Source organism: Lactuca virosa, chromosome 8 (genome assembly GCF_052849685.1).
Source record: "Lactuca virosa cultivar CGN04683 chromosome 8, Lactuca_virosa_CGN04683_v6, whole genome shotgun sequence".
In the NCBI taxonomy this organism is placed as follows: domain Eukaryota; kingdom Viridiplantae; phylum Streptophyta; class Magnoliopsida; order Asterales; family Asteraceae; genus Lactuca; species Lactuca virosa.
The window spans coordinates 123,588,012-123,601,585 of NC_136433.1; the positions used below are offsets into that span (position 1 = coordinate 123,588,012).

The 13,574-nt window shown below is 33.7% G+C and overlaps 3 protein-coding genes across 5 annotated transcripts; 2 read left to right on the top strand and 1 right to left on the bottom strand.

Annotated features, from left to right (window-relative positions):
* The first annotated feature begins 659 nt into the window (after window positions 1-659).
* On the top strand, window positions 660-3,031 carry LOC145132728 (tubby-like F-box protein 3). Of its 2 annotated transcripts, XM_079067620.1 has the most exons (6): window positions 660-894; window positions 1,003-1,254; window positions 1,447-1,534; window positions 1,631-1,761; window positions 1,849-2,019; window positions 2,566-3,031. In XM_079067620.1, exons 4-6 carry the CDS (start codon window positions 1,640-1,642, stop codon window positions 2,969-2,971), a joined length of 699 nt encoding a protein of 232 aa, XP_078923746.1. In that variant the 5' UTR covers window positions 660-894; window positions 1,003-1,254; window positions 1,447-1,534; window positions 1,631-1,639; the 3' UTR covers window positions 2,972-3,031. The 2 variants fall into 2 exon arrangements, 1 of the variants encoding a protein (XP_078923746.1); XR_013718217.1 differs by having other exon boundaries at window positions 1,447-1,761; window positions 1,849-1,933.
* A 3,779-nt stretch (window positions 3,032-6,810) lies between these two features.
* LOC145133877 (protein CYTOSOLIC ABA RECEPTOR KINASE 4-like) lies at window positions 6,811-9,709 on the top strand. 2 transcript variants are annotated; one of them, XM_079068832.1, is made up of 8 exons: window positions 6,811-7,090; window positions 7,275-7,459; window positions 7,565-7,806; window positions 7,878-8,004; window positions 8,077-8,344; window positions 8,737-8,869; window positions 9,050-9,136; window positions 9,212-9,709. In XM_079068832.1, exons 2-8 carry the CDS (start codon window positions 7,345-7,347, stop codon window positions 9,329-9,331), a joined length of 1,092 nt encoding a protein of 363 aa, XP_078924958.1. In that variant the 5' UTR covers window positions 6,811-7,090; window positions 7,275-7,344; the 3' UTR covers window positions 9,332-9,709. The 2 variants fall into 2 exon arrangements, with proteins under 2 accessions (XP_078924958.1, XP_078924959.1); XM_079068833.1 differs by lacking the exon at window positions 6,811-7,090 and having other exon boundaries at window positions 7,369-7,479.
* A 124-nt stretch (window positions 9,710-9,833) lies between these two features.
* LOC145133876 (carbon catabolite repressor protein 4 homolog 1-like) lies at window positions 9,834-13,237 on the bottom strand. Its single transcript, XM_079068831.1, has 10 exons — window positions 12,642-13,237; window positions 11,778-12,567; window positions 11,520-11,690; window positions 11,347-11,433; window positions 11,186-11,239; window positions 10,975-11,066; window positions 10,759-10,873; window positions 10,511-10,658; window positions 10,274-10,435; window positions 9,834-10,185 (listed from the first exon to the last, which is right to left on the bottom strand). Exons 1-9 carry the CDS (start codon window positions 12,797-12,799, stop codon window positions 10,290-10,292), a joined length of 1,761 nt encoding a protein of 586 aa, XP_078924957.1. The 5' UTR covers window positions 12,800-13,237; the 3' UTR covers window positions 9,834-10,185; window positions 10,274-10,289.
* Window positions 13,238-13,574: the final 337 nt, after the last annotated feature.

Genomic DNA, 13,574 nt, shown 5'->3' on the forward strand with positions numbered 1-13,574 from the left:
TGTTGTTTGATTGTATATCTGACTAACTGTGTTGAATGATGAAAATAATCATTCAGCCAGAAAGATATGGTTTTAGAGATTTCTAGGAAAAACCCGTTTTTTTGTGCAAATCAAACATTCTTTTAGACCCATTCAGTTAAAAAAATTGTTTGGATCTAAAAATATATCTATCAAAAGGGGTTTATTCTTCCAATCGTTTGGCCCCAGCTGTTTATTTTACACCTACCTTAGTGGGTGAGTATGTATGTTTTGACATTTTACGAGAGGGGGTGAACATGTATGTTCTGGTACACATACTGCCACCCTTATTATTATTATATCTTATCATTACTATTTAACTCGTGTTTACCGATTCAAAGAGATAAACTGGTTTTCGAAAGTTATTGACTGATTTTCTGTAGCTAAAGCAAAACTAAAAGCTTAACACCCGGTTTCCAAGTTCAACTTAACGAGAGAAAGAAAAGGAAATGGGTGGAAATGAGAAGAAAATAAAAAAAATTGGTGTTCCTGATTTTCATTAAAGGAAGGAAGTAGAGGGAAATAGAATGCTCACTTTTCCTCCTAACTTTCCTTCCGATTTGGGAGGATTCGGAAAGAAAGAACAAAATCTTTAAAACACAAAATAAGATGATTTTTTGCTCAGCTTTAACCAAGTGATCCGATCTAAAACATAACTAATTCATCTCCTCCATCAAAACCCTAATTTTACGTCCTTTACCTTTCTATTAATCAATTGCAGTAGAACGTTATCCCTATGTTATACCAAATTCCGTCTAAACCGATAGCGTCCCATCTCCCATGCACCTGTTTACTTTCTACATTGGTGACTTATAGGATTTCGATAGATTTTGGTGCACCTGTAGCTGTTTACTCTTCTGAATGTTGATATAGCTGGTGATGTTTGCGTATACTCAGTGATGAATAATTAATGATCAAAATGTGATTTTGTTTGTGGTTTTGGAAATGGCGTACTGATGGAAACTATTAATGTCTATGCTTCAGGTTGAGGTTTATTACAGCAGATCTATGGAATTGGAAACTATGGATGATTCGAAACAGAATTGTTGGGCTAAGATGCCGCCGGATTTGTTAACGGACGTATTGATGAGGATCGAGGCGGAATCCAATTGGCCTCCTCGAAAGGACGTGGTTTCTTATGCCGGTGTTTGTCGGAGTTGGAGAAAAATCATGAAGGAAATAGTAAAATGTCCACAACTTTCCGGCAAGCTGACTTTCCCCGACTCATTAAAGCAGGTTTTAAAGAATCTATCTTCCATTCAATTTCAACTAATTATCAGTTTTTAGTTAATAATTGCTTTTATTTGCATCTTTGATTGTCAATACTTAGTAGTTAATACCACAGGATGAACTCATAGCTAGTGGAAGATGAATTTATGTTCATTTGTGATTGATTTTACAGTCTCAGAAATTTGTCTATGTTTGCAGCCTGGTTCAGTGGGCTCTCCAACAGAATGCTTTATACTGACGGATAGGGCTAATCAAATATTTTACTTCTGCCTCCATATGACGAAATGTGATGATTTACAATTCACAAGAATGAGTTATTTTGTGAGGTAAAAGTAAAAAACCATCTGATTCTGATCTGAGTGTTTATTTGAGTTTTTGGCAGCTCCATATTATGATGGAGAAATTCCTTCTTGCTGCAAAGAGGGTTAGACGTGCTACTTGCACAGATAATATCATTTATCAAGATTATAAGGATATGTTAAAAGGGAGCAGCAGTTGCATAGGAATATTGAGGCAAGTTAGTTCTCTATGAATGAATATATAATATATAATATTATATGTATTCTTGAATTAAGAGTTGTATTTTTGTTTCTATGACAGATCAAATTTTCTTGGGACCAAATTCAGAGTTTATGATATAGACCCTCTAAATGCAGATGCTGCAACAAAATGTCCTTCATCTATGGTAAGTAAACGAGTATTACCCAAAGTCCCTTCTGTCAGTTATCCAGTTTGCAGTATTTCTTATCAAGTAAATTCCTTGGGTATCAGGTATAGTAACACTCAACTGAAAAAAAAAATAATAATAAAAAAAAACGTAGCATAAGAGAGATTAAATTTTCAAACTTTGATTGTACATTTTTTATAAAAAAAGCACTAAACTTTATCTAAGAGTTTTTCTGGACAATTTTTTTAAGGCGATAAATAATCTTTCTTAACTATTAATATACATAAACTACATATTTCAAACGACATGATATATGTTTATATTTAATTTCTTTAGCGGGTATATATATTTCTATAAAATAACATTTTTTTCTTACTTATCAACTTAAATCCATTTAAGTCTGTAAATTGTATATACTAAACAACACGTTTGAATGACTCATTTCATTCCTTCAAGCCAACATGATAACAAAATGCAATGATGACCTATTGCAATATTGCGTTTGTTCATACGTAATATTATTGTCATACCAAATAGGCCTTATAATTACCAAATATAGTACCCATCTTTTATTCAATTTCACAAGAATTTTGATTTAATCGCAAGAAAAAAACCAAATACTGACAAAAACATGGGGTTCTACGACACAGGGGTCCTAGACAAATCCGGAGTGAGATAAATACAAATACAATCAATGCAAATTCTTTGTCATCACCACTCCTTTTCAAATTAAACGACAATTCCCAATCGCAGTCATTAGAGAGTCAAAAGGATGTGAAGCTAGTGTTGAAGAACAAGGCGCCTAGGTGGCCCCCAGAACAGAAGTTATGGTGTTTAAAATTTAATGAACGGGTGAGGTTAGCTTCAGTTAACAACTTTCAACTGGTTGCTTGTTTGGATAACGAAGTTGGAGTGGAGGAACATGAAAACATTATTCTCCAGCTTGGGAAAGTTTATATTGATTACTATACCGTGGCTTATCAATATCCTATATCGGCGTTTCTGGCATTCGCTATTTATCTTAGCAGTTTTGACACCAAGGTTGCTTGTGAATGACTTTGACTTACAAATATATGGTCAGCAGTTTTACTAATATGTCTACCTATTTATCTCAAATTGGGTTTTTATAATCATACAAAATACTTAATTATTAATTATTTTCAAAGGAAAAAGGACGAAAATGTATTGGTGGGTCGACTCGCAAATCGCAATTAAACGTATTCTGTTGACCTGTTACCTGGCATATGTTGTAAATAGATGTAATTGTAGAGCAATCAAACACAAAGAATTTTGGTGGGACCCTTTCAGGAAAAAAAACCACAGGACACTCAACTACATGTTATTAACATTGATGTGTAGGTGAGATTACAAAATCGATAGAGAGAAGGATAATTTGTGATGCTTAGGAATGAAAAGAATAATCCTATTTATAAACTAATAACTTGAGTTCTCAACATATGTCATTAACTAATAACGACCATATATATGGAAACATGCCTTATATAAAGGAGAAAGAAACAAACAAGGAAAACCTACATATGAATTTGTATGACTAAACAAGGGATAATCTTTAATACCAACCAAGCTTGAGAAGAGTTCAAACTTGGATGTCAGAACTGGCTTTGTCATCATATCAACATGATTGCCATGAGTATTGATCTTGCATACCTTAACAACTATGATGTAATGATATCTCACGTGAATGTGTTTTGTTCTCTCATGAAACATATAACCTTTAGTAAGATATATAACACTTTGACTTCACTAAATATGGTATTGCAAGATGTATCCATACAAACATGTACTCTGTTAACACTCATAAGTTGTGTTTTGTTCTCTCATGGAAACATGTACTCTGTTAACACTCATAAGCTGCGGCTAGAAGTCTTGACCATATAATGTAAAACTTGCATCAATGAAGTTAACTTGGAGACTTTACAATGTGAAAGTCTCTTTAGATTTGTCATAGGAGAATAATGAATGATTTTTAAATGTTAATTTAAATATTTAAAATAGTATAATTCTAAAAAATACTATAAATACTAGTGAATACTGAATAGTGTTATTTAAATATTAGAATATTACAATTAATAAAATAATTATAAAGTATAAAGGTTAACTAATTTAAGAAATCGGAGATTATTTAATTCTTGACATCAATCTAGCCAAAAGGATTTAAATGTTAAATTATGAGGGATAGGGTTGAAAGCCCCAATTAAAGATTTCAAAAGCTATTCATCTTCTGCATTTTCATTCCAACCAAAGAGAGAATGGAGATAGAAAGAGAGATAAGGAGGGTGAAGTGAGGGAGGTTATCTTTCCAGCAAAGTTTTAGACAGGATCCTCGGTGAAAATTTCGCTTTGATATTTTTTCAGACGAGTGTTTTAATTTTTCGTTGAGGCCTTTGACGGTTATTTAATAAAGAAACGTGAGAGAGAGAGAGAGAGAGAGAGAGAAAACCATTAGTATTTAAAGCATCGACAGTTCATTTAGAGTTCAATGAAGTGTCAAGTAGAATGGAGAAATAATAACAACTGTTTTTTTACTTAATAAAAGTTATAAGGTCCATCGTATTTCTACTAAACTCTTTTTATCATCTCATCATTTCTCTCCTATATTATTTGCCATGTCATCATGTCTCTTCTCATTGAATTCTTATTCAACCCCTATTGAGTATGTCCTTAATAGGGCGGGAAATAAATCAACGACTCGATCCATAAATAGAAAATCGCTAAAATAAACCAACGACTCGTGAACCTATGGAGATTCTTAAAAAATAGCTAAAGCATATTTTTGTAATTAAAGATAGGTTTATATCACGTATAGTATGTTAGTGAATAGTTAAACCAAAATATATATGATCACAATAATTAAAGATGTTGCTAAATGAATACAAAATAGTAATTTTATATATGTTTGTAGGGCGCATATCATATGAATGTGTGTGGAAGTATAACCTAAATTGAAACAATGTAACTGTATAGCGACATATTTTTATATTTATCTTTCTAAGGCTCTGTTTGATTTCTTGTTGACCTAGTCTGGTCAGACCTTTTTGGTTGACTCGGTCTGGTGAGTACGTTTGATACCTAGTTATACTGCATCTTATTCTTTGATCGGTACGGTCAGACCTTACAAAGTTGTAGTTTGTGGATGGTTTAGGATGAATTCTCTATTTTGTTATTGTTATTCATGTGAGTATGCATTTAAGAATAATATCAAGTGGTTTTTTATTAAAGATTTGAAGTCACTGATGCTTTGTCAAGTGTTGTTTTGGATAAAATGTTTGGTTATATTATTAGATCAATGAACTATTTTCTTGTACTATTGTTAAAAATGTTGTTTGAGTGTATTATAGTCATTTTGCACAGTTAGTCAGATGTAAAATCAAACAGCAAGTTCTAGTCAGGAGTTAACTAAATCGGAACTTCTAACTCAGTCAGCTATAACCAATTATCAACTATGAAACAACTCATAAATAAGATGACAACTTAAATTTAAAAGGGATAATGACTTAAAAGGGTAATGTATTTTTTGATTTGTACACATTAAAGTCACTGACTTTTATTTTCGTCCACATTTACACCTTCAACTTGTTAAACTGTACACATTTAGTCCTTATGACCGGCTACTCCAGGTTAGCCGGTAAAAATGACTTAATAGGGTAATATATTTCTCACTTTGTGCACATTTAGTCTTTAATATTTTTGTATACATTTAGTCCTTAATATTTTTTTTTGTTGTAAAATAAGTCATTTTTGTTTTTGTACTCATTTAGTACTTATGAATGATTTCTTTAAGTTTTTCTCACGACATCTTACGTGAGATAGCCATATAGTGGTGTGATAGGTTGAGGTGGTCTTGCTATATGTTGTAGGCCAAGAAACCTGGTGCGGGCCGGCTGTAAGGTGTAGGCACGGAGGCTCGAGAAGAGCGGTTGGGTTAAGGCGGCATGCCGACAAACCATAGGTATTCCAGTCTGATGACTGATTGGACATGTTGCATGATGGCATTCCAGTCCGATAATTGATTGGGACAAGGTATTCCAGTCTGATGAGTGTGGGCTCGTTATGCATGATACTACGTTTGTTGTATCGAGTATTTTGGGGAAAATTCACTAAACTTTGTGTTTACCCAATTGTTTATGTTTTCAGTATCTATCGTTGATCGTGGGAAGGCGAAGGCATGATTGTACACATTCATCAACAATATTGAGGATTTCGCGTTTCTTATATTACTCTGATTTTCGATAAATGTATTTTGGAATAAACGTTTTTTTTAATAATGGATTTATAATTAGAGACTTTTGTCTTATTTAAAATGAAAATTTTTGGTTGTGAAAATGAGACGTTACACACAAACATCAACAGCCCAACACACTTCATCAATGATTGTCTCATATAAGATGTCGTGAGAAAAACCTAAAGAAATCATTCATAAGTACTGAATGAGTACAAAAACAAAAATGACTTATTTTGAAGAAAAAAAATATTAAGGACTAAATGTGTACAAAATGAGAAATATATTACCCTATTAAGTCATTTTTCCCGGCTAACCTGGAGTAACCGGTCATAAGGACTGAATGTGTACAGTTTAACAAGTTGAAGGGGTAAATGTGGACGAAAAAAAAAATCAGTGACCAAATTTGTACAAATCGAAAAATATATTACCCTTTTAAGTCATTATCCCAATTTAAAAATATATATCATTGGATTTAAAACACAAAACTCATTAGAGTCGCACAGTGGTACCTTTCGATATTTTCTAAAAGGACACATGCTTTAGACAATATTCCTTTTTAACAATCGAACCTAATATTATTGCACCTTTTTTGCGATTAAAATATATATGTGATAAAAATGCAGGATCCGAATAACAAAACGGGTACAAGCAATGGAGCCGAATAACAAGAACTTGAATTACACGTACGCGCCCGTTTTTAGCGGTTGATGGAAGCACTCGAACCAGAAAATGATTCCCATGAGAACCAGATACAAACCTCTGAATTCAATTTTTCGTCTTTCGCAATCCGACGAGAGTGAGGAGAGAGAGAAACAGGAAAAGAATTGGATCAAACTTTTTCTGCTTTCTTTCTCTTCCTTCGTCAACCAAGCTTCGTTGGATTGGTTCTCCTTTTCTTCCATCGTAATCGGCTTCAAATTTATGATTATGGGGTATGCGGTTTCTTCATTTCATGTTTAAGTGTTTGTGCGTATGTTTTGTTCGTGTAAATGCCTCAATGAGCTTTGCTTTGGAAACTGATGGGATTTTTTCAAATTGGCTGGATCATTTTCACCTTTCGTTTTATCAAAATTGTGTCTTACCCTTTTTTGGATTGATGCAAATCATTGGATGCAGAAATTGGATTGGGTGACATCATAAAGATAGAACACAGAAATCGGATTTACTGTAGTCCGCCATTTAAAGAATGCCTTGCTGTGGATCCTGTCTTAAGAAAAAAGAGAACGAGAGTACAAATGATGGTGCAACCACAAACAATTGCCAGACAGCACCACCTCGAGGACCCCTTTATGGTGGTGGAGGTAATAACTTTCCATACATGGTATGGAGGTGTTATATCTTTCATCTAATTACACCATAAAACGTAGTTCTGATTATGTTTAGCGTCTTTTGTTTCTCCATCTTAGGCAGCATGAGAGCACCAAGAACCAATGGAGCTGGGCCTCAAAAAGATTTGCCAATTGAAGCCCCATCTTTATCATTCGATGAAATAATCAAAATGACAGATAATTTTGGTCCAAAATCTTTAATTGGTGAAGGCTCTTACAGTCGGATTTTCTATGGAAAGTTAGAAGATGGGGAAGAAGTAGCCATAAAGAAACTCGACACCACCTCTTCAACCGAACCCGAATCTGAATTTAAGGAAAAGGTTAGCATGTCAATATTTTTAGTAAAAAAAAAAAGAGTATCTTTTCACCCAATTTCTTCATATACATGCAGTTATCCATGATTTCAAGACTAAAAAACGAGTACTTCTCCGAATTGCGTGGTTATTGTTTGGAAAAACGCAACCGAATCTTGTTATATCAATACGCAAACAAGGGTGGTTTGCATGAAATATTACATGGTAACTCTTATAAATCTTTATAGTATGATTTTAGAATTTAAGGATACATAAAGATATGGTTTTTATATATAGGGAGAAAGGGTGGTAATGAAGGTGGGATAGTTTTGAACTGGAACCAGAGAGTTAAAATTGCTTATGGAGCAGCAAGAGGTCTTGAGTATTTACATGAAAAGGTTCAGCCTCCAATAGTTCATCGTGACATTAGGTCAAGCAATGTGTTGGTGTTTGATGATTTTCAATCAAAAATATCCGATTTCAGTTTGTGCAATATGTCTTCTGACAACACAGCTCGATTGCATTCCACAAGAGTTTTGGGAACTTTTGGCTACCATGCTCCTGAGTAAGTCTCCGTGCATGTTTCTTTTTGACTTGCATCTCTTGATATAGGTTAATTGAAGGCACTATATGCATTCAGACACAAGGGTAAAATGGTCATTTATACTGTCATTCGGTCCAAAAAAGAAACAGTCTTTATGTATAGTATAACACTTGCTCCAGACAGACATGATTTGTCCATTCCGCACTAACATAAGGGTGAAATGGTCATTACTCCAAAAAAAGAAAGTCAACACTTGCATCATTAATCCATTTAGAAGGGTAAAACGGTCATTTACTCATATTTACTTATTTAGACAGTTCATTCGGTCCAAATGACTTGAAATGGAAAATTGCAGGATATGTTTATATGTATCATATGATTTTGATGATGTGACATTGGTGTTTCTTATTCAGATATGCAATGACAGGGCAAATAACACACAAGAGTGATGTGTATAGCTTTGGGGTTGTTCTTTTGGAACTTTTGACAGGAAGAAAACCAGTGGATCACACAATGCCTAAAGGCCAACAGAGTCTTGTTACTTGGGTCAGTTACACTTACACACACGTTTCAGCTTTTCAGCATCAAAAACTTACTTTTCTTAACACCATAATATAAAAAAAAAAAAAAAAAAAAAAAAAAAAAAAAAGAGAAACATTGTGTAGAAATAAAATGGAAAAGAATGCATAATAATACTCATATTGCTAAAGATATGCTTGTAAACAGGCGACTCCAAGATTGAGTGAGGATAAAGTAAAGCAATGTGTAGATCCCAGGTTAGGTAATGATTATCCCCAAAAGGCAGTTGCTAAGGTTCGTTTATATTGTTTTATGTTTTTTTCATTTTGGATACAAGTCATACAATAAAGTAAATATATTTAATTTCAGATGGCAGCAGTTGCAGCACTTTGTGTACAATACGAGGCAGATTTTAGGCCAAATATGACAATTGTAGCGAAAGCATTGCAACCACTTCTCAACTCAAAGCAATCAGCCTCAGAATCTTGACCTTTGTGAATATTTATTTATTAGACCACCCTCAAGATTCATGTCACCATGTTCGACTACTTCAATCCCAAAAATGGGGATTGTTTGTTTCAATCCCAGAGGAAGGATTCAAAGTGGTACAAGGACAGACAATTTTGAAGCTCAGAGATGATCATCTTCCCATCCCATGTATTTAAAGATTTAAAGATTTTATCTTGTGTATACTTTAGGGGAACATATGTAACAATCTTGATCCACATTTGATTCATTTGTTTCCCCTAGCGTAGCATTTATAAGTTGCTATAACATGTTTTTAGATAGTTTTCATGTAAAAACATTTGTACAACGGACCCAACACGAAAAAATCATTACAATGTTATTTCTTCTTTATTTAGTAAATCACTCTCCATGATCATTAGCTTCTATATATATGTATAGAAAGAACCATAAAGTTTTGATAATTTAAAAGAATTTTACAAACTATTAATAACTCCAAACAAACAACCAAGTAAAAACCAAACAATAAATGAAAAGATCTTTTGCACCTTTGTATTCAATAGTAACAAAAAAAAATGTCTCTATTCGTATGTTCTCTTTCATCCACCCACCATTATCACAAAGAAAATACATCACCATTGGAAACGCTTGCCCTTCAACTTAAGGGTCATGGCTAAATTATACTTGTGAAAATTAAATTTCTATCGAAAACAAAGAAACAAAAAACTAAAAATGATGGATTTTTCCAAAAGGTAGCATGATACATAGTGTAGAGTAGATCATTGCACATTGCACAAATTCCCTACAAAGACTAACGATCTACTTCTTTAACAGTTTTTTTTCACTTACATTGCTTTAAAAGCCTCTTTCGCCATCATCTGCAACATCAACATCATCATCAAATCATTAACATGCACACCTTCATTAAATAAAATAATCGTAATAAATAAATAAATAAAAACTTGCCTAAAATGAAAATGGATCATCTTCTTGTTCTAGGCTTGCACCTAAACTCAGCCAAAAGTGCAATATGATCTGAAGACCATTCTGGTGAAGGAAGTGCTGTATCTTTCCTCAAACTATCCTCATCCAAAAGCTCCAATAATGATTCCACACTCAAACTATCCGCTATAAATAAAAAACAACAATTTGAATCACCACACTGAAATAAAATATAAAAATATAAATATATAAATGTTATACCTGAATAAAATATGTAATCAAGTGTGCCAATGAAGTCACGTGTACAATTAGTGAACAAGGGTTCATTTGTATTAGGGTCAACTCTCCTCTTTTGTTGCTCATAACCAAGACTACCACCAATTCTAGCAAAAGATGAGTATGCACTCACCTACATAAATTATATAACCAAATCCATTCAAAATTTATAAAAGCTCATGACATTTATATTATAATTTTTGAAAAAAAAAAAAAAAAAAAAATTGGTTTACCAAGGGAAGAGTGTGAGTGAGTTTAGTGGCAGGTCGCAAGATTCCAAGAGGGTCAACTGCTAAATCTTGATGCATTGGATCAACTTTTCCAATTGCAAGAAGAGCATGAGGGGCACTGAAAGTGAGTTTATAATAAATAATTCAATAAAGATTATATAACATAATAAAGTTTTTATTTTTATAAATATATATATGACATAAGAATACAAAACATACCTTCCTGGAACTGAATTGAAGTCGCCACAGACTAACATTGGAATATCTGCACTTGCAGCTATCTTTTCCAATCCTTTTAACAGTGTGTGAACCTTCAATTTTCACAATTATATAGTTTTTAAGTTTTTTAACAAGAAGAAAAAAAAAATCTTTTTTTGTTAAAGCTAAAACGAAAACAAACAACAAAAAAGATATGGGAAAAGATAAAAACCTGCCACAGTTTCACATCCTTTAGATCATGCTGAACATTCACATGGGTATTTGCCTACACTCCAAAAACAAGGGAGAAAAAAGGGAAATAATGAAATTTAAAAATTTAAAAATACAAGAAACCCATAAACCTTTTTCAAAAAAAAGGCCCATAAATCTTACCACACAAACAAGTTGACGCTTCCCAAGATTATCAACACCTTGGTTGCTAAACTTAGCTTCTAGAACAACAATCAGTGCAATATTATCCTATTAAAAACAGAACATTCCCATTATTAATCAGAAATGACCAAATTACCCATGAGGAAACATATATATAGAGAAATAGAAGTTACCTTGACCAATCGATTCAAGGCTGTTTTCTTTTGAGCATTAGGAACCAAAGCATCAGTTAAAGATTGTGCAGCTTTATTAAATTCAACTTCGTATTTTTTAACATGTGAGAATCTGTCTCTTCGGAAAAATGTTGCACATCCATCAATAGTCTGAATGCTTCCATTATAAACCTAAAATAATAATTTCAAATTTCATAAACAAGAATTCCCGACAATTTTTTGATACAAGAATGGTCAATAAAGTCAATAAAAACAAACCTCAGATGTCTTTTTCTTAAAAAGAGCCTGGTATCCATGTTTATCCAACTCAGGGGCAAAAAACTCTTCAAAATGATCACTTTGAACCTCTTGAAGACAAACAATATCCGCAAGGTACCCAACAATTTCTCTTAACAAATTTTGTCTTCTATAAGGCCAAGAAAGGGCCCACGAAGGGCAATAACCATAAACATCACTGGTTGCATAAGAATCACACAAAATGTTATATGAAAGCACAGTAAAAGTTCCAGAAGATGAATCCAAATGCCCTGTTCCATCAATGACTGAAATCAATCTTCTTGGACTTGGTGATGGAGCTGGAATCACCCGCGATGTCAGTATCGTGTTCCCATGTCCAACAGGCGATTTTGTTTCTGAATCTATAACAACACATTCAAACTTAAGAACATGGCCAATGTCATCTGCTGTTGGTGTGTATGTTTTTGAACGTCCAACTTCAAACCAAGTTTCACCACCATTTCTTTGTGTGATTGTAGCAGGATACAATGGTAATGGTAGTGTACCATTTGTGTTATTCACCCCAGATGTTGTGTTATTGAATCTTCCGTATATATCTTCTTCTTCATTTCCGTTTTCATTAACTGCAGTAGCAGCACGTTCATGGAGGACACGATGGTGTTGCCATGCATCTGAGAAACATTTTGGAGTGCAGTGGTAGCTTTTGGTTACAGGGATTTTGGCTTTCACGCAGCCCAAACACTGTAAAGTGGCTTGTTCAGATGGATGTACACTACAGATCGCGACTTTCTTATCACTTTGTATGCGATACCTGTAAAACCAGAAGATGTGTTTATTGCTAATTACAAATGAGTAAACAGTAGCGACGAAGAGTAACTGACTAACCACTTATATCTCAGAAAATGATTGTCAATTGGGGAAGACTCAGGGACATCTTCGGTGGAGACAGTCTTATCGGGATGGCGGATGAGCACGTAGGGCGAAAGCTCGCAACCCACAATCGGAATATCGGACGGGAGGTGCACTCTCAGCACGCTCAGCATGCTTTTAATCACAACAACAACTAGCTTCAACAAACCCTAACCCTAATTTGATGAACAGCGAAGATGAAAGCAGAATAACAATAACGAATTCGAGCAAGAAAACGTGGCGGACACCTGGCGAATCCGCCATTACATATCTTGGACACGCGCCAGCCTTGCCCAATCTTTTGATTTTCCTTTTCAAAATCAAAAACCCTCCTTTGATTTGACCAAGATTCCGATATCGATTAACAAGCTGCTGCAATGAAAGATCCGGAAGATGTGTGCTTTATTTCTGTATATCTTTGAAGAAAGGATGGGATGTGAAATTGGAAAAGGCTAATTGAATGATTGATCAGAGGAACGAGAATTTTAGGGTTTGAAATCGATTTGATTGGGCGTGTTGTATTTGGGGTTTTACAAACACAGATAAGAAGTCGACTTAATTTTCTTGTATATATCTATTTGTATGTAAACCGGGATTCTCCTTTTTTTGCATAGTGGCTTTTGTGGTTTTTATTAGGTGAGATTTTAGTTTATACTTTTAACATTTACATTATTTTTATTAATGTTTTTTATATAAAATATCTAAAATTTGTAATTTTTGCTTGTCATCATTTGAGAAAATCGATGTGGCATGCAAAAATCTTTATAGTTTGTTAATATGAATTCTATTTCGGCTAAATTTTTTTCATTTGTGCTTTTGGTAACAAAAGTTGTCGATGGGCATACCACATTCTTAATTTCTAAAGTCTTACTAATTTAGCTCTAAAGTAATTGGGTGAAAATATTAAAA